Source organism: Endocarpon pusillum, assembly GCF_000464535.1.
Source record: "Endocarpon pusillum Z07020 unplaced genomic scaffold scaffold3698, whole genome shotgun sequence".
NCBI lineage: Eukaryota > Fungi > Ascomycota > Eurotiomycetes > Verrucariales > Verrucariaceae > Endocarpon > Endocarpon pusillum.
In genome coordinates this window covers 68,999-88,999 of record NW_006916351.1, presented here as the reverse complement: position 1 = coordinate 88,999, position 20,001 = coordinate 68,999, and the positions used below count along the sequence as shown (strand labels likewise).

General features: G+C 49.3%; 5 protein-coding genes across 5 annotated transcripts; 2 read left to right on the top strand and 3 right to left on the bottom strand.

Moving 5' to 3' along the window:
* Nucleotides 1-664: 664 nt before the first annotated feature.
* EPUS_08163 (uncharacterized protein) lies at nt 665-5,383 on the bottom strand (the record flags this gene model as incomplete). The annotated part of the gene is made up of 2 exons (XM_007804942.1): nt 665-4,972; nt 5,030-5,383. 2 exons carry the CDS (start codon nt 5,381-5,383, stop codon nt 665-667), a joined length of 4,662 nt encoding a protein of 1,553 aa, XP_007803133.1.
* A 1,724-nt stretch (nt 5,384-7,107) lies between these two features.
* On the bottom strand, nt 7,108-10,964 carry EPUS_08162 (uncharacterized protein; the record flags this gene model as incomplete). Its single annotated transcript, XM_007804941.1, has 6 exons — nt 7,108-8,311; nt 8,362-8,506; nt 8,555-8,822; nt 8,879-9,325; nt 9,706-10,453; nt 10,501-10,964. The coding sequence occupies 6 exons, from the start codon at nt 10,962-10,964 to the stop codon at nt 7,108-7,110; spliced, it is 3,276 nt and encodes a 1,091-aa protein (XP_007803132.1).
* A 544-nt stretch (nt 10,965-11,508) lies between these two features.
* On the top strand, nt 11,509-13,902 carry EPUS_08161 (uncharacterized protein; the record flags this gene model as incomplete). Its single annotated transcript, XM_007804940.1, has 3 exons — nt 11,509-11,743; nt 11,864-11,962; nt 12,020-13,902. The coding sequence occupies 3 exons, from the start codon at nt 11,509-11,511 to the stop codon at nt 13,900-13,902; spliced, it is 2,217 nt and encodes a 738-aa protein (XP_007803131.1).
* A 216-nt stretch (nt 13,903-14,118) lies between these two features.
* EPUS_08160 (uncharacterized protein) lies at nt 14,119-15,360 on the bottom strand (the record flags this gene model as incomplete). The annotated part of the gene is made up of 1 exon (XM_007804939.1): nt 14,119-15,360. One exon carries the CDS (start codon nt 15,358-15,360, stop codon nt 14,119-14,121), a length of 1,242 nt encoding a protein of 413 aa, XP_007803130.1.
* A 1,662-nt stretch (nt 15,361-17,022) lies between these two features.
* On the top strand, nt 17,023-19,064 carry EPUS_08159 (uncharacterized protein; the record flags this gene model as incomplete). The annotated part of the gene is made up of 2 exons (XM_007804938.1): nt 17,023-17,326; nt 17,383-19,064. The coding sequence occupies 2 exons, from the start codon at nt 17,023-17,025 to the stop codon at nt 19,062-19,064; spliced, it is 1,986 nt and encodes a 661-aa protein (XP_007803129.1).
* Nucleotides 19,065-20,001: the final 937 nt, after the last annotated feature.

Here is a 20,001-nt window from a genome sequence, read left to right as displayed (position 1 = left end):
GGGGGGGGGGGCTTGGACAAGCAGGCAGGATGGAGAGCGCTTTTGGGCAAAGCATGGCATGAATTGACTCCGATACGCTTGCCCGCCATGGAAAATCTTGCACGATGATGTTATGACGTGGGTGAGGAAGGTGAGGGCGTCCATTCATGGATTCTAAGACTTCCTTATAGATATCAAGGACACATTCAGGGTGGCCAAGGTAGTTGACGGTGGATGTACTTTGGCAAAATCAAATCAGGACCAGAATCCAGGCACGAGGAGAGTCTAACTAATTTCAAAGGACAATGAAGCCGAGAGCTGGGTTCACACATTGCGAATTCCCCAATTCTCCTCCGATTTAAAGTGCTGATGATCTCTGGAACAGATGTGGAAGAAAAGAGACATGGATACGAAACCACATGGCACCAGCAACGACTGAGCATTGAGCTAGCATCTCCCAATCCCAAGCCATACAAATGTACATAATGTATATCCTTACTTCCAGTCTACCTTTCCTTATCCTTCGAGGAACGAATTGACCAAGCGCTATGCTTGCTATCAGTCAGTGCCTATCGCAAGACCCAGTCACCTCCATCGAATGATCAAGCATGCACGCCAACAAAACCTCCGTAGACTCCATTTTTCCTTCCGACCGGATACCGTCGTATGCAGATTTTACTTCGGCTCAAGTTCCAGCCTTTGTCCGTCTCGTGACTCTCATATTTCCATTCGGCGGGATCTTCTTCAGCGGCAAGGCTTTCTTCTTGGCCTGGGTCGGCTTCCCAACGGTGGTATTGCTCATAGTGACTGACTTGGCGTCGCCACTGACTCTAGTCGTGCTGCGGGTCTTGCTGGAGGAGCCATTGAGCTGCGGGCGAAGTGGTGTTGGGGAGACGTCTCGAGATGAGTTGGCGTCATCTTCGTCCGTGCCGTCATTCATACCATCATCGACGTCCTTGCTTTCATCGTTCTCTTTTTCGCTATCATCATTATGACCATTCGTCTGCGCCTCTGGCTCACCTTCTTCGTCAACGGCTTTACCAGCACCCTCCTCTTTGCCCTCGCTCTCTTCTTCTGCCTCCTTCGCCCTCGCCTTTTCAGCCTTTTCCTCGGAAAGCTTCTCCCACCTCTCCATCTCTTTGTCATCGTCCTCGCTATCGCGTTCTGCGTAATTGGTAGCTTGAGCACCGCTCTTCCTTGAGCTCTTCCTCGCCGGCTGTTCACTACTCGGCACATCATCATCGCTTTTTCTCTTCTTGTTGGGCCTCGGCGTCTTTGCTTTCGACGTGCCACTTTTCGAGGCCTTTCTGACAGGCAACGCTGTCTTTTTCGCCCTCTTGGCTCGCTTGCTCTCGTCCTCCTCCTCGCTCTCATCAGCGGCCGCTTCCTTCGTTTCACTCTTGCGCTTCTTCTCGCTATGTTTCAATGATGTGCTAGACTTGTTGGGCTTCAATGTAGCTTTTATGATCCTCTCCAAGTCCTCGGCGACCTCCTCAGGTAAGTAATTCCTGTCAGCAATTTGTTGCGCGGCATCATGGTTTGGTAAAGCTGCAAACAGGCCAAGAGGCAACCTCAACTTCCCGGGCCATGTCTGCAGGATGTTGGCGTTCGCCGAATGACCTTTCTGATGCGATAAGAAATCTGCATAGTGGCGTATAGTGGCTTGAGCTAGATCCGACAGCACATAAAGGCGTTCGCTCGCTTCAGGTGTCCCTGTTACAGCATCTTGGGTTTGCTTGACCCGCTGAGCAACATGAAAGATTAAACTGAGGTTATCTTCGTTTCCGACAGCGGTCAAGTAGAAAATGATATATTGCGCAAAGTCCACAAATTCGCTGTCAAAGGTCTCGGATCCCTTTTCTGGGAAGTCTGGGTGGTGGGCCAGTAGTGAAAGAAGGCGCGCAAAGAGCAGTTCCATTATGTTCTGATGTCCGGTCTTGGACAGAGATTGAGCTTGTTGTTTCCTGGCAAGCGCCTGACCGCGGGATTTAAGCCAAGCAATCGTATCATTTTTGAGCGACCTCTCCGGCTCAAACGCAGTCAAGAAGAGTACAGTGTACCAGCGGTAATTTAATCGCTCGAGGGCCAGGTATTTCTTCAGCTGCGTAATGAAACCGGCTCGAACTCCTGGCAAACGGTCTTGTGCCACGAGGCCAACAGCATTGAACATATGCGGTGTGACAAGATCCTCACAAGCACGTCCTTTGCTGCAAAGTTTCAGGAGGAAGCGCGACGCTGTTAACCTGAGGTAAGACTTTTGAGATGCGGGTGTGTCTTTGAGATCGCTCAGCTCCCCCTCCTGTTCGATGAGGCGGGTGAGCATTTCGTAGATCGGAGTTGCGGATTCCATGAAGGAGCTTTCATCATCGAGATGCGAGCGAAGAAAGTTGACTAGACATTTAAGTGCCAATTCTTTGGCTCGGGTTTCTTCGTCCTGAGAGGTAGACCAGGTGTAAGAATCCAGATCTAGAGCCGGTTGTCGATTGTGCAAGAGTGTCTCTTGCATCGTGATTCGGATGATGGTATCAGACTCAGCGTCCGCAGCTTTAGGCGCGAGCAGGTTGATCTGAGAGATGGTGGCCAGTCGTGCCAGGAAATGTGGTGATGAATGTGTGCAACTAGTCGTAGCCTTCTGAATCAATTCTTTTGCATACATCTCTTTCTTCTCGGCCCCTGCCATAATGATAGAAACGGCATGTTTCGCAGCTCTGGGACTTCGCGAGAAAAGTGCGTAATTCGTCATTGCAACCATGAACTTGCGATCCCGCGGTACTTCGGCAGGAAATCTGCGGGCAAACTCAGCACATGCTTTCAGCATGTCCGCAGCTGAGGGTTCTTCTGGGTTTGAGTCATCCGGTGCAGTAGATTCAAGGTCTTTGCAAAGCTCCTGCACATGTGTCCTCAGAACTTCAGGTGTGCGCGTTGAAATTTCCTTGAGCATCTCATGAGCGGCGTCAGCCAACCCTTTTTCGTCGCTTCTAGATATTCTCATAATGCCGGGGACGTGACTTCGGTTGTATATCAGGAGACTGCAACGGTAGAGGAGAGGGGTCATAGTATCGAGTGACGGACTATTCGTGCCCCGAGTCTGGATTCTTTTGGTAAGCTCCTTGATAGCTTTGACGACAGTTCTATAATCGCTTTCGTGGTTCAAACAAAATCGAATGAGCTGATAGTTCCTTCGATCATGCATTTTAGCAAATTTTCGCAGATCAGCAGCAACGCGCGCTGGTTCAGGCAGAGTTTTGGATATCGCTTCAATCCATTTGCTTAGCTCCTTTTGCACTTCAGCCTCGTTCTTCTCGAAAACACCACCGTTGTAATTTTCGCAAGCTTTCAGGTACTGTACCATGACACGTGAGAGCTGTGTCTGTCTATTTTGCATACCGAAGAAGACCCTCTTTGCCCTATCATCAAGTCCATTAAGTATGGTTAGGATACGGCGAACACGAATCAAGTCGACATCAGCGCCGTCCTCTTCTGTAAGTGGGTCCAACTTTCCCTTCGAAGCTTGCTTTTGACTGTCAGACTTCGAGGATTTCCCTTTGATCGGGGGATAGTTGAGTGGTAGCAGGTATTCGAATAGTATATGATCAAGCAAAACATGCACCTCTGGCTCATTCACGTAATAAGTGTCTAGAAGCTTGCTTGGTACATCTCCCAGCATAGCGGTAACCTCTTCACTGCCGTTTTCGATCTCGCCGGCAGCCACAGCCCAAATTCGACCAAGAACCTGCATTGCTTCTTCTCTTACGGAAGGTTTTCTATCGCGTACTCGATCTGACAGTGTGGCCAATACTGAACCTGGACTTGATACTGAGCCATGTGTGGCGAGCTTGTCGATCACGTCCATAAACCCGAAAACACCGATAACTTTGATGGCTGCTAGTCTGACCTTCTCATCCGCGTCTGCGAGCAGCTGTGCCAGTCCGTCCTTCAGTTTCCGCTCCTCCCCTTCCGCAAAGCCAATGCCACCAGCAGAGGTCAGCAAGATGCGGCCTGCACTTGTAGCCCATGCAGCTCGAACAGACGGAGATCTGTCTAGCTTTCGGCTCAGAAAACTCTCGTAAGCACTAGCATGGACTTGTGCGAATGGTTTAGGGGATATCGGAGCTTGAAGCAAATTTATCTGGAGAGTACTCGGCGTCGGGTTGGAACGGTCCACTGATGGATATGCCGCAGGATCAATGTGGACGGGTGGAGGACAACCTGCAACACCTATCCCAGCAGCAACGTCCCCTAAAGTTTCTGTAGCAACCAGTCGCAGCGATGCGGATTCGGCGGATAATTCTGCTTCGACCTGTGGAATGACATGCTGCAGAACATCTGGGCAAGCCCTCCACAATTCTCTGATCAGTCGATGTGCCTTGCTAAGCTCTTTGAGATCCTTCCCATCGTCGTCAGCGTCGCTAATACTGCCGCGACTGCCATGTCCTTTTCCTACATGACTGTTTGTCTGGGCGGGTTCAGATGCATCCACAATTATGTTGTTGAAGTATTGACTTATGAAAGTCGTCATCTTCTCTGGCACGGAGCCACAGATTGCTTTGGCCATTCCGTAGGCGCGTGGGTATGTTTTCTGAAGAAGGTTGCCCTGCGAGCCATCCGGTACTCCTGAATTCTTCTTCCTTGCTGCATCTTGCTCGTTCGTCCTCGGATCGACTCTCATGAACTGCGCGATGATGACATCTGTGACCTCGGGTGAAATGCTTGAGCATTCATCAATCACTTGTACCAGTATCTGTGTGAGGTGACCTTCAACACCTTTGCTCACCTCTTCTCCCGTAGAAGCTTTAGCCGATCCAGAGACAATATCGAAGCAAGTGGTAAAGAGAGAGAGGATGAGCTGCTCAGGCCGCTCGAGGTCTGTAATTAGCGCAATACTCTGCACCTCCGAGAGTGAGCTGAGCACATAGACATGTTGTGCATTGTAGGCATTGGATGGATCTGCAAGCTGCGGTATGATGAAATTCACGATCGTAGTGAAGATATCCTAGGTATTTTAGCTAAACGTTCATCTCAAGTCACATCATTAGATCCAGGCTCTTACTTTCAATTGCGCACTTCGAAACGGCGCGTGAGGAACACAAATGCGCAGCAAGTCCACCACACAGCATGCAGTCCATGCTCTGACGCCTCGATCCTTATGCGCCAACAAGTTCGGGCTCGCAAGTTCTTGTGCGACTTTGTAGACACTTTTGGGATCAACTTCGCCTTCAGGCTCCAGGCTTTCGAGTTCTTTCGCAAGCTTTTGGAGCCGCGAGAGGAGTTCAGCGACAGGTATGGCTTTTCCAGCTTTCCAGCTAAGAGGTTCGTTGAAGCGCAACAACGATTGTGGTTGTGCTTCTCCATGTCCTTGCTCTGCGGCAGTGGATGCAGATTCTCGCCGCCGCGTTCCTGGCATGTCAGGCGACGTTGATGATACCGCCGTCACTCATAGAGCTCCGTATACAGATGACAACGTGCAGCTTAATAGGGTGGCTTTGTTGTGTTGCTGACAGTCTGGTGTGAATAGCGCCCCGCATCTCGCGTGACATTTCAAATTATGTATGTAGACGCGTCGAGCTGGTGTCGAAGCCAAGAAATAATCAATTCGCATGCCAAGTTACTCATGTCGCCGAAAGGTCTCCGCCAACCTAATTTAGAATTTCATAACTCACGGCTGTCAAGGCTCGAGGCAGTTTGTTAGAAAGGTCAACGATAATGAAATGCTTGCCGACACTAACGGAGACTTCTCAACAGCGCCTCCACCGGAGTAGCAAGAAGAGGCCCTCTGAAAGCTATGTCTAGAAATACCATTAACGTGTGCTTAGTTCAGGCCTCTTCATACTACATCTAGCATGCATAGAAATATGTAGTTAAGACATCTGAATTCTGATGATCCTCTGTCATTTTGGACGCCTCTTGTAAAATTATGGCCATACGGAGTACGACGGTCAGATTATGCTAGGTTAATTTGCTAGGGACTGATAACGCGTCATTGTTGGAGCCCTTCTTCACATAAGTGACATATCACTGCGGTTTTTGATATCCGGCTATAGCTATACCATCACCTGCGAGAAACCCTCGAGTCTGTTAGTTACAGATCTGTGAATGAATCATCATTGCTGTCATTTTTCGATGTGCGCAACAACAAATAGTTACGACCCAGTCCCCTCAGCCTAAATAGTGAGGATGGTCTGCTCCAAATGTCAAAAAGTCCTCAAGAAGACCGAGCTCGCCACCCCAGGAGTCAAGCGCAAAAATGATATATACCTAGGCTCTCCTACAGCTGAGAAAAGCAGCGCTCCTTCCAATGGAGTCAGCAAGGTCAATTTCACCAAGGACAGATCTCTACTCTGACAGGCATAGCTGACCTCGATTTGCCCCCAATAGAACAAGCTTCTAAGCAAAGGAGCAAAGAACCCCTACGCTGCATACTCGGGCTCATGTGAAACTTGCAAGACAAAGACGGAAAGAGGGAGGAAATACTGTCAGCGCTGTGCTTACAAGAAAAATGGTACGGGAATCACTTGCAGGTTGCCTGCAAAGATCAATATGCATAGTGCTGATGAGTTTTGGTGTGGTAGCTTGTGCCATGTGCGGTAAAAGTGTCGGCTCGCAAGATGGAAAAGGGGACGAACCGGTGGTGCAGGGCCAGAAGTTCTCGGCCAAGTGAAATGCTGGACCAAAGTAGAGGAAAACCTCTCGACGGGAGCATGGGGCAAAGTATGCCTTCGTCCATCCTCTAACTTCCAGGGCTTTGCAGAGATGCGACGATCTCAGCCGGGAATCATCTGTCATAAAGCGTTTTGGCAGCGCCAGCAATCAGTTCGTTATGGCCGCTTGCATCGGACGATGAACAATCTACAGCGTGACATGGATTCTTCATTACGGGTTGATTCGAGAAACGACCGGAGAACAAAGGTGCGAACGAGCGGAGAGGCCTTTAATCAAGGCACATGGTGAAACTGCCCTAAATAATATCGGGGAAGCTGGCAATCATGCGCGGCTCGAAGCTATCGCTTAAGCGCGAGGTAGAAGACCGAGAGAGAAAAGGAGCGAAAACAGGCTATGTAGGTCTTGAAAGTGCTGCGATTGTAGTTGTTCTGGCAATCGACCGTACTCTTTGTTTACAGATATTAGATGCTATTTCTTGCCCTTTTTCTTATTCTTCTTATTGCCTCCACTTCCAACCCCTGGCGGCCGTGTAGGTGGGCCTAGGTCCTTGATACCGACATCATCTGCGACAATGCCACCTTGTGTTCTGTCGGCATCCTTCTTCCTTCCCTTTTTTCCTTTTGGTCGGTATGTGCTCCTATCTCTTAATGGCAGCCATCTTTCCGGATCTGGAACCTTGGCGGAATCATGGTCCTTTGGTAAACGTGATTTGCGTATCCTCTTCGGCCTGTTCAAGGCCTGATCTGGTGCACCTCGTTTGCGAGAAGCAGTCTTCTGGGCGATGGCAAGAGCATTTGATGGTTGTGGTATTCCGGCGTTCTCAAGGCTGTCCACGTCGATGCCCTGGATAAGCTGATGCACTGGAGTCAACTGGGCCACTTCGTTCTTGACTTTGGAGGAGTCTTTGCTGGCATGTGCAGCCACATATCCTGCTGCTGCTAACCTATCCTGCCGATTCTTCTCGTGTAGTATCGTGAAGCTCTCAGCAGCGAGGGAAGTATCCTCTGGGTCTAGAGATTCTAGAAGAGTAGCACCTGCTGCTTGTAACAGTAGTTGTGGAGGATCTGACGTCCGTCGCCAGTAAGATGCAGCCTGCGCAAGCTCCCGCCTCGCGTGCGACTGTCGACCTTGTGATTTGTACAGAGCCACTGCAACGGTGACCAAGCCGGGGCTGAAGCGAAGTTCTTGTTTTGTCTCGAAAGGAGATTGCTCAAGACGTGTAAAGAACGATTCGAGGTGGTTAATTGCTGAGGTTGGGTTGTGTATTGAAACGTAAATTTGTATGATAGTTAGAAGAAGACCAATGTTATAAGGACTTCGTTCAAGTTCTGGTAGAAGATGCTTTAATGCAGACTTGCCATCTTCGCCTCTTGCATGAGCGGCTGCATTCAATACTCCCAAAGATGTCAATTCTGCGGTCGTAGAAGGTAATTGTTGAGACTTGAGAACCTTGGACGTTGATCTTGCCACACCATCAAACTTTAGAGCTTGTAAGTCTACTGTTTTAAGGTTTGCGTTTAGTATACGTTGCTGGAATCGGAACGGCTTATCGTCATCACTAAATCGTGCGCCATTATCAAGCATTTTGTGGGCAAGGTATGGATTTGGTGATTCTTCTGATCCGACAAGGAGATTATGCTGAGCAATCTGCTTCGTAGCTTTATCTGCAACACTAACACAAGGGTTAGTAGCCGCCGTAACGAGCAGAGACACAGTCCTCACTCTGCAGCCTTGAACTCCGATGCGATAGCTTTTGCCTCTTCCGATTTGCCCAAGCGCTCTAGTACGTACAGCAGCTGCACACATATCGGTAGTAGTTCAGCTGCCTTCTCTTCGTCTGGAAGGTCATCCGAATACTTGCAAAGCTCTGGTAAATATATCAGTAGCGATTCATTGTTGTAGCTTGCCCACACACCTTTTGCTCTTTTCAGAAGGACTTCAGCCTGTCGCAGCTCGCCCCTAGCAATGCTACCACATGCTGCATTGTATGCAGTCTCAAAAGCCTCTAGGTCTTCTCTCCCAGGCTTACGCCGTTCGGCAAGTGTACGCTTGCCGGACCAGATCAATTGCGCTTCGACTGCTCCTCGATTAATGCGTAGATCGCTTTGTTCTGTGGTAGGGTCTGATGATTGAAGATCCCTGTATACGTCGGCTGTCGCCTGGAAATTCTCTGATCGGTAAAGCTTTAGTCCCGTATCGGTCAGTTATCTTTGACATACTGCGGAGTGGCTAAACCAACTGCTTGGGCCTCAACGTGCCTCGCAGCTCGCCCATCCTTGAGCCTAGCTGCTACGTCTGCAGCTTCCTTAGACTTTCCATCCTTGTAGAGGCTATATGCATATTCCAATGGTGCCGTCTCCTTAAGATTCTTCCCACCGCTCTCGAAGACATGCAACGCTTCCTCATAACGATCGAGCTTCAACAATGCAACAGCCTTCACGTGCTGGGCGGCTACGTCCGTTTTCGATATTTTCAAGGCTGCATTGCATGCTTTCAATATTTCTTCGTGATCATCAAGGCTGGACTTCTGAAGTAGTGCCGAAATTGATTGTGCGTTTGCAGCCGCCATGTAGGTCGAGCTTCCAGAAATACAGTAGGAGGCGAAAATAAAGCCACAGGGAAAAGGTAAACTCATATACCAGGCTTCATGCTTCACGGCCTGATCCCACGTCTGACGAAGCCTGACCTGATCGTGTGCTGTCTGTACTCGTTGCAAAACCGAAACGGTTGATACGATCGCCGTTTCTCCAACTTTCACGACTTACTCCGCAGGAAAAGCCCGGCCAGTTTTGGAAAGCTTACGTAACCACTTGTCTTGTCAAGCTTGCCCAGGAAAGTGAATGTCATATACAATACCTCTGAATCGGTGATATTCAGGGGCATCTTTGCAGTTCCCAGTTAAATATAGCTAACTTTCACACCCATACCAATCGTGTTCCTAACCTTGTCCCATCCATTACCTAGTATGCTTTGGGCCCGGTCACGTATATCCCTTCTGCTTAACGCCATGATTATCGCAAACACTGATAAAAGCATCCTGAATAACATTGTTGGATTTGATCGTACCGAATTGGTCATATTTCGGACCAGGTTTTGCAAGACTTGAAAGAGATTTCTGAGCGGTTGACCATAAGTTGGAGGTCTTTTCTGGGGAGATTTGCGCATGTTGCGGCTCTTTGCTGCCTCGGCTGGAGACTGGTGTGATGCTCCTGTCACCGCGGCGGAAGCAGCAGCGTTGGACAAAGAGGCTGGTCTCTGTGTTTTGGGTGCAGGAATAGCATTGCCATTTGGTGGTTCCTTCTCTATTCCATAGTCGATCTCGCTGCTTGTTCGTTTGTGGACTGGGCCATTTTCGCCTGATGTGCGCCTTTGAACAGCATTGTTTTCTGAGTGAGGCCTGTTGCTGTTCTCCGAACGGTCCTGTAAATGTGCATCCTCCTGCTGGCGGGGTGTTGTTTCTTCCTGCATGTCATGGTCTTTCGCGTCCTGTAACTCCTGCAAAGATAGGAGAAACGCCTCTCGTCGCTCCTCATCGAGAACATCACTCATGCTGATGAAGGACCTGGCGTATTCCCATTCCTCGTTTCGGGGAAGAACATGTAATGTGAATAGCTCTAGGATCTTGAGGCGAGATGCAAGGTCTTTTGGTGTTCCCGCACCGTTAGATCGTGATTGTAGATGGTGGGAGTTTTCGTGGTCGAGGTGGTGTGTGATGCCAAGGTTAAGATCAAGGTGGGAAGAGAAAGCTAGGTAAGTTTCCAGTCGAGATTGCGTCAACGTTTGCGAAGGTGCTTGTCCAAGCAACAGAGTAGCACTATTCAGTCAGCATAGGGAAGCATATATTCAGCGAGCAAAGCGTACAGATTATAGACAACCTCCGCATCCACAGAGCCCTCCCTGCCTGCGTAGCCATCGCGGACCACAGTTTCCCAGATATCGCCACTCCGGACGCAATTGACTATTTCCTTATATCTATTTTGGCCGAAGGATCTTTTGCCTTCATCATAACCCAGATCGACGATCGAGTTAAGGAGCGTAATGTAAAGACTCCAGACTTTAATACGCTGGGTTGTGGTAGCCATAGCTATCGCCGGTTTCGAGTCTGAGTCTTCATCACTATCCTTAAAACCATTCGCCTGTTGAGCTGGAGTTATGATCGGCTCGAGTACCGAAAATGCCTCAGGAAATCTGCGTGTCACGAACAACTGTGAAGCGTGCTTGTACGCTTTCGAGATCTCTGGGGATGGTTTTCTGTCGGGCGGTATTGGAAAGGGAGATGATGATAGCTGCTGGGAGTTTGCTAGAGAGCTATTCCCTGTCGTCATAGTCACCGTAGATGAACCTGACGAGCTGTTCATCATTAAGCTGTTGCTCTGCCGAAGACGCCTCGTGGCCTTGAGATACGCTGTAACTAGAGATGAGTTCTGGAGCTCTTGCGAGGAGCTGGCTTGAACCTCGGCTTGGCAGCTCGCAACAGCGCGAGTTCGGCTTTTTCAATTATGCGAAACTGTACTTACAGTGTCTTGCCGGATCCTGCTCTCACAATTTAGACAGAATGGTCTGATGAGGATGCTCTTTGGGACTGGGGGTAGTTGTTCTATGCTGTTTGCTGAAAGCCGATCCGTTACAGTACGCTTGCACGAAATCGAGCTCCATGACAGCTCGAGGAAGCAGTAACAAGCACGTTAAGATATCATTTTCAGAGCATTGATCGTACATGCAAGATAAGCCTGATTGCGTGCTATTTCTTTAGTTGACTGACGACCAACCGACTATCTGTCTTCTTCGCGCATGTTTATCAAGCATTCAACACTTCCCGTTCAGACACATCCATCTCACCCGTAGTCCTTTCGACCCTGGATATACATAATGGACATTCCCAGCCGACAATTCTCCAGCGAACTGCTCAAGATCTTACAGCTAATTGCTGATTCACACTTTGTTGCTCTGGATCTCGAATTCTCTGGCATCTCCAGCCGTCGAACTCGTGCCGGGAAGAGTAGACTATCGTTACAGCAAGTGTACGAAGATGTCAGAGAAGCCGCAAAACAGTATCAGGTCTTGCAGGTCGGGCTGACGGTTGTGGAAGAGGACGCTCGAAAAGGTACTTAATATGGATCCGTTACTGACGTTGAGGTCCGACGCAAAGACTTCCACTAGTCGATCAAAAGCGCTATAGCTTCAATGTTCTGAAGCTGTAAAGAATCTGCGCTGATAAGAGTAGGTGTTTATGTGCTACGGCCTTATAATTTCTTCATCAATCCTATTCCCGCGAAGGAAGAATACAACCGGATTGAGCGAATCTGGTCATATCAGAGTGGCGGTAAGTCGTCAGTATCTGCTTTAGCTTCGTTTTCTCTGCTTATGTGCCGTTCGTTAGCGGTTAGTTTTCTGTTAAAGAACAAGTTCCGATTCGACCTGCCTTTCTCAGAGGGCATTATGTATCTTTCACGGAAGGAGGAAAGGCAGATCAGAGCATCATGGGCGGTACGAGATGCTGAAAGGGAAGCACTTGAGGATATGACATTGAAAGCCGACGACAAGCCCCTGGTCGATCATATCCACCTTTCAGTGCAGAAATGGCTATCACAACCTCTTGTGGATCGAGAGGACTACTTGAACATCCCACACACCACTGAAGAGAAGCCCCGAATCAAACATATACCAGCGGTCCTCAATCGGTACCAAGTCAGGGTGACCCATCAGGTCATTCGAAAAGACTATGCACATTTGAAGACGCTTGGTAGAGATGGTTTCGTGAGAATCACATTACGAAATGAGAAAGAAGACGCGGAACAGAAGCTGCGTCAGGAACGATACCGTGAGCAGGATGTTGTCCAAGCTATTGAATTCAGGTGGATAATCGAAGCTTTATGTGGGGGCGACATCTCTAAAATTCCGGAACGATGCTTTCTCGCTAATATCTTGAATGACAAGAACCCTAGCAACGATGATGCATCTCGGAAACAGTACATCGAAGAGCTACAGCGCAAGTTAAGCACACGCCGGCGAGTGCTTTTCGGACACAATTGCTTTATTGACTTGGTATACCTATATGCCTGCTTCATTGGCGATCTGCCTGAAAAAATCGAGGATTTTCAGGAGCTCATTCATGGATTCTTTCCTGCCGTGGTAGACACAAAATACCTCGCATCTTTGGTGAAAGAGCTACGTTTCAATTCTAACCTCGAAGCACTCGAAAAAGAGATGCGAACCGAGGAAGCCCCAGCTATCAACGTACCTGTTGCTTTTGACCGGTATGTGTGGGGTGAACACTTTCACGAAGCTGGGTTCGATAGCTTCATGACGGCTAAAATAGCTATCAAGCTATCAGCTAAGCTTGAGAAAGAAGGAAAACTTCGCGAAGCAGCAAAGCCTCAGAAGATTATCAAAGCAGGAGAGACAATATTGATAGATTCGGCTGTCGATATAGAGGAGGAACAAATGGAAGATTATGTCACAGCTCCAGAATCTGCAGCTGACACTGATTCCATCGTGAACGAGCTAGAGTCCAAGCTGGCAGTAGTCTTCTCAAGCCCTGCAAAGAAGACTTTTGAAATGTCCCAACCATTCGATGCGCGCAAATTGCCTGATGGGCGCGGATTGCCAGACACATATAGACAGACACAACCAGAAGTTCCCTCTAAAGGAGAGGGTATCAAACCGACAGGCCAAATGAGAGACGAACCGCAGCCCGAACCTTCGCAGCATTCAAACAGTAGCTTAACACCTCAGGATGATAAATTGACACTGGACACTTCATCAACTAGTACTCCTGTTGTGGCGGTCAAGGAGAAAGTGGTGGGCTGGCGAAGCCCCGTGGAAGTGAAACGCATTAAGAATGGGCTTGCGCACAATAGCATGTTGGATGTCCTGGATACACCAGTTGGCCCAAATACCGAGGATACTTCATTCCCCGAGCATGACACCATTACAAAAATCATTCCTCGAGAAGATGAGAACGCCAAGCATCCAGAAACGGATTTGCTTGTTTGGAGCGACAGAGACGAAGACGACGACGACGAAGAAGATCATGAAGAAGAAGCAGAAGGAGAAAATGCCAATGCAGCCGGCGAAGCAATTCCGATTGAGGCTGAGGAGTCAGAGAAGCCAATGACAGCGCAAGAGCTAGAAGACCGAATTAACAAAATGTCAGCGAAAGGTGACATGATGCCTCGATGGGAGAGCGAAAGTGGTATCTGGAAGGTCATTGGGAACAAGCTGATCGTCAATGCTTGCGAGGAAGGTGTCTGCCTCCTATAAATTCATGCATTTCGGGGCACTTCATCCGATCCTGTTCAAGCAGCACAAGTACAACGGGCGAAACCACATAGCATGAGACAATTTGGATAGCGGGCGGGTCACGGTCGCTGTAATAGTACATTGCCCGAGCCTCGAGGAGCATTTTGATGCATACATGTGTAAAGTTCTATTCGTACAGACGTGAAGCCGCACAAGGACATCAGCTTGTGGTCTAGCTCAAGGCAGCATCTCTCCTTCAATCCTCACATTGACCTTTTGCAACCTCTCAATGAATTTGTCACCAAGACAAGCAGGCGTCAACAAACCGCCACCGAGCGTTTTGACCAGGTCTTCGTTTTCCAACAACACCATCGCCCCCTCGGCCAAGAGTAATCCCGTAAAATAATAAATTCCTCCCTCATATCGAAACTTTGCCGTCGCCCTCTTCTCCTTGCCACCTGTTGTATCTTCTGCCACGGCAATTGCCCTAAACTCGAGCATATCCTTGCTGGTAGCCTCGGCGCTTGGTCCTTGCCCTGGCTGGTAGACGAACCTACGGATGAGTGATCTAAAGGGTTTGATTGCAGCGAGAAACGTGCCGAATATTACGGCGAAGTGGACGAATATGCCAAATACATAGTTCGAAACGCGCCAGTACTCATTGAACCGGAAGTTTTTGCCATAAAGTTGTGGCATTAGTCCAGAAGAGCGGTGGACGATGGCCACGTTTGGAGCTGCAGTGATGGAAGTGGTCAAGATACCAAGACCAGGATACGAGAATGGACCTAGTAGGCGAGAAAAGAGCGAACGTGAAGAAGGACGTTTTGATGTTGGAGCTGAAGATAGTGAAAACGGCTTGGTCGCCGTTCGGACCTCCGAGAGTGAGTACTGATCCATGATGCTGAGAGCAGTGGCCAGAGAGCCTCCTGATAGTCCAGCACCTTTCATTTCGTGTACAGAGCAGATGACGTCTCGAACGCCGCAATTGAGGGAGTCTCGAATAGTGGATACGGCTGTGTAGGCTACCAGATCAGACGGAGCTGACTCTAAACCAATTTCTGGGATCAGAATGGCCCCGGTGGCTTTTGCTTTGTCGTGGTATTTCTGTAGCATCTCTCGCACCCAGGGTGTCTCGCCAGTGACATCGAGGTAGTGAGTGCCATTTTCAGCACAAGCAGCAACGACTGGGGTTGAGTAAAGGTGGTAGGGGCCTATGCAGTTCAACACAACGCGGGTCTTCTTTGCAAGGTCGTTAAGCTCCTGCTGGTTGAGGTTGACCGGAAGAATATCAGGTTGGCTCCTGTCAGGATTGATCTTCTTCAACCCAGTCACAATGTCCTGGAGTTTGCTGGACGAACGTCCCGCCACGGCCCATTTGAGGTTCGTGGGCAGGTGTTTTGTAATATGCTCGGCGCAAAGCTTGCCGGTGTAGCCTGTAGCTCCCAGAAGTACCAAGCTGTATGCTCGAGAAGATGACATTTGAAATGCAACGATCACTTCAGCGGAGAAACAAGACAAAAGATGGGAAGGCGAGTGATAGAGTAGGAGAGACTGCAAAGAAATGAAAAACTTGCAGACGGATAGCACAAGTGGAGAACAACAGGAGAGACCACTGCTAACTATGTCATGTCCAAAGTCTTCTCCGTGGGATTTTGTCACTTTTGAGAATGTTGTCGACTGACCTCATTCTGAGATAGTTACGGAGTAGTGCATTTATCTACGTAGTAAGTGCTAAAACTTGAAAGGCTAGCCTGACGAGTCTCGGAGACTCAGATTCTCCGAGCCCTCTTCTGCCAAGCCATTCCGTTAGCGCACCTTGAGAGCACAATTCCAATCTCAACGGAAATTCGATTTACACTGCCCGAATACTGTTACTACCTGCAAACACTGCTGCTCGCATTGAAAATGACGAAGCGCACGAAGAGTAAGTCACTAGATGCTGACAGGTGTTACCAATGCACTCTGGCTGACTTGGCTGCACAGAGGTCGGTGTGACTGGGAAATATGGCACAAGGTAGGCGGACAGGCAATCATTGCTTCCTCGCTACATCGCAATCCGTCAAGGTCGAGATAAGCGCCAGATAAGATACTGAGACATGTACTACAGATATGGTGCCTCTCTCCGAAAGCAAGTTAAGAAGATGGAGATCACGCAGCATGCTCGATACGTCTGTACCTTTTGCGGCAAGAACACAGTTAAGCGGCATTCGGTCGGTATTTGGACCTGCAAAGCATGCAAGAAGACAGTAGCTGGTGGTGCATGGACAGTTTCGTAAGTGGAGCTGCAGTCTTGCATCTCAATGTCCCTTAGGAACCGGACAGCGGAGACTGATTTGCGTTGGATCTAGTACACCAGCCGCAGCAGCCACAAGATCAACCATTCGACGTTTGAGAGAAATTGCGGAGGTTTGAAAGACCGCATGGACATGGAGTTCTGAAATCACGGTTTCGAATGATGCAAGTTTGCTATTTTTCCTACTCGAACAATCGCAGACGTCAATCGATTTACGTCGTCGAAACCTGCTACCGTTCGAAGAGCGCGATCCATAGGAATCAAATTCTAGTACAAAGGCAGCTAGCTGTTCAGATGCCTGTGCCTATGGGCTTCCTTGATCCTCGTTTCGGTGACTCGATGCAAGCGATGGTCTCCTCGCACGCGCGTCAGAAATAAACCATTGAAAAGCTCTTGAGGCGCAGATACTTCTGTGAAAGAAATTCTACCACCCTGCTCGATCTAAACTGTATTCACAAGCTTAAATTGAACTGAAGATGCCAAAGGATTACATCAACGTGCAACTTTAAATGCTGATGCTCTTCACTGGGCACTTTTCGTTTGATCAGGAAATTGTTCCGAAAATACTGCGGACGACTTCCATGTTCCACAAGAAGGTTCAACGTTGTGTTTATGGTCGTCTGCCTGTCTGCAAATCAGACACCTGGAGTTGCCTTCTGCTTGGGGCTTTGTCATTCGCCTGACTTGGCCCTATCGGGTTAGCGTGTGTCGTACCGCCTTCATTCTTAAGAACGGGAGCTCCGCACTCGAACTTCTTTACCTTTAGTTGATCCCCTTCCACACAATTTCAACTTTCATGTCCCCCCAAACCCTTTCACTATGCAACTTTGAATCGTCTTTATTCCTCCATGTCAGGTACTTGCATCGTCTGCCTTGGAGATTTGGGAGATGGACCTACCGACTCTCAGGGTCATAATACGCCGTCTGCCAAGTCTCCAATACGGGAGGGCGACGCCGAGTCAGTCACAACCGCTTCCCTCAACCCTGAAAGTGCAAATCGAAATGAGAACAATACAGAGCTGATCGCCCACCTGAAACCATGCGGTCACAACCTCCACAACGACTGTCTGACCCCTTGGGTCGAGAGAGCCAACAGTTGCCCCATCTGTCGTGCTCGATTCTACACGGTAGAACTTTCGACAAAGGTTGGAGGTAAGAACCAGTCACTCTTCTCGCAGGCGTGAGTAATACTGATCTGAACGCTCCAGGCGAAGTTATCCGCACGTACGACGTCCAGGATCGATCGCAAGTCGCGGATTTCGACCCGTCCATGTTCCTCGAAGAGATCGACGACAATAACGATACGGAGCCATGCCAAGTCTGCGAGGAAGATGATAACGAAGATGTCTTGATGTATTGCGATCAGTGCAATAGACTCTTTCATTCTTATTGTGTCGGTCTCCAAGAAATTCCAGTGGGTCACTGGTTCTGCGATGACTGTCGAGCGCAGCGGGACGTTAATACCCGGCACCCTTGCCCACCTCGCGGCACTCGCAGCCAATCTGGACCATTCCGCCGGAGGACAAGAGGTCAGCAGCGGAGGTTTAGGAGCCAGAACCAAGCCACAGATGCCAGCTGGACGCGAGTCTGGCAGTCTGTTTGGGACCGCCTCAATCTTGATCTCGACTTCCCTGACGATGAAGAGGCAGCAGCTACAGCCATACGTCGTCATCGCCAACACAACGATATCAATCGCAGAGAACATGAGGCCTGGCAGGTACGAAGACGAATTGCTGAAATGCAAGGGGGCGGCGACAGTCGCTTCCGAGATACTGAGGCAAGCCTCCTGGATCATCAGCATACCTCGGCATTCCAGACAGCCCGAAACCACACGTCACGTACTAGGCACCATCCCGGAACTCCAGAACAAGAGACGACAGAAGATCAATTAGCATGGGAAGCCTTCGACCAGGCACGCCAAGAGGAGATTGACCCAGAGCAGTCGTCCAACCCAAATCGTCGAAAGAGAAAATCTGCTACTGCCTCGCCGGCTGAACTACAGACCGACGATTATGAAAGAGTCAATAAGAGATCAAGAACAAGCCGAATGCATGACGCTGAAAATGCGTCTGGTTCTGCTGCCTCCTCACGCCTGAGACGGCCTGTTCCTCGAAGAGTTTCGCCTTTAACGAGTCCTCTCGTTGCGGAAAACAATACACCCGGACCGAGTTTCCTTCAATCTCTATTGAAAGAAGTAGAAGATTCATCGGCGCCGAACAATCCTCGTGGTGGCTTCTATCGGCAATCACCTTTGAATGCACCAAGCCCAATCACTATAAGCGAGCACCAGTCTCCTCGGCCATCTTCTCCAGCATTGTCGCCGTCTCCTTCAAACCACTCTTCTCCACGCGCCATGTCCGCTACACCGCCGCCTACATATTCTCGGTCGAATTCACCGACAGGACTCTCTTCGAGCATCCAACCCATTTTCTCTTCCAGCGATTTCTACCCCTCACGATCATCACCTGACCCTCCAAGCGTTCTTACCAACGGGCGCACTTCAAGAATTCCTGCTGGAGGAGGATGGCTAGCACAGCCGACCCGTCATCCATCACCACCACTAAGTCGACCCCGCTCGAGCGAGTCATCCCCCACCCGCCCGTGCTTATCATTCAATGCAAAATCCGACGTGCAAAAGATGGTCTCGTCTGCCTTGAAACCATATTATCACAAGAAGACCATAAGCAAGGACCAATACACGACAATCAACCGAGACATCTCACGCAAGCTGTACGACCAAATAGGTGATTTTGAGGCGCTGGGTATTGAGGGAAGAGCCAAGTGGGAAAAGGTCGCCGGGGATGAGGTTGGCAAGGCTATAGCTACGCTCCAGGACTCTTCAGGCGTGAATCAGATTTCGGGTGTGGAAATATTGAAGGTCGCATCTTGAAGTTTCGTTGACTGTTGGAAGGATGCATGATGAAGTTATGACAGCGAAGGCGTCCGTGTAGATGGCTATGCCATGGTGGTTAAGTCTAAGATTCATCCGGCGTCAACAAGGTGGGTGCGAGGATATACCCCTGGGTGGCATGTGGCGATGTCTATGGTACCACGGTCATTTTGCTTTTCCATGAGCATAGCTCAGCGTGAAGCGCCCTACTCAGTCATATGGCGCTGAGCCTTTCAGCACTATCCAAAATCAACCTGTTTTTGTGTCAGCCCTTTTGGGGTGCCAGTGAATTCAAAATGAGTTCTGGAAACTTGACTGGTGGAGTTATCGACTCCGACTCAGAGTAGGCGATCATTCTTGAACACATTTTCTCTATAGCCTTTCCGTATCCTCGATTCATGGAATCTACCCAAGTGTGCCGTGATATGGACACTGTCACCACCCATTGTGGCATCATACTCACCAAATATGTTGCTACCAACGACAAGCAGGATTCAGTAGACGCAGCGACGGCTGAATCGAGCAGCAGAGGGTTCTGATCAAATTTATAAACGGCTTCAACTAGCCGATTAGAAAACAATCCCACACTTGCATCGGGTATCCATCCATCCAGCCATTGGCGCTAACGTGACAGATGCTTTCGCATTACTCTGTATTTCCGTAAAACATTTCGTTATCCCGAGTCGCGGGTACGTGATTGCTTTGATCATAAGCTACACCCAATTGGAAATGGGATGAAATGGAGGAGGTATCTCAGCTGCTCCAGCCATCACATCTTGAAAAGTGGCTGGAGCCAGGATGCCGTTCCAGCCCAACACGCAGGCAGGCCGTGCACAGCTCGCTTTCTTGGTTGGTCAGCGGCTGGTCGAAGCTTAGCTCTGCTGTAAGTAACTAAGTCCCCCACCCGGCTAATGAGACACCCCTGGTAATGAGACAC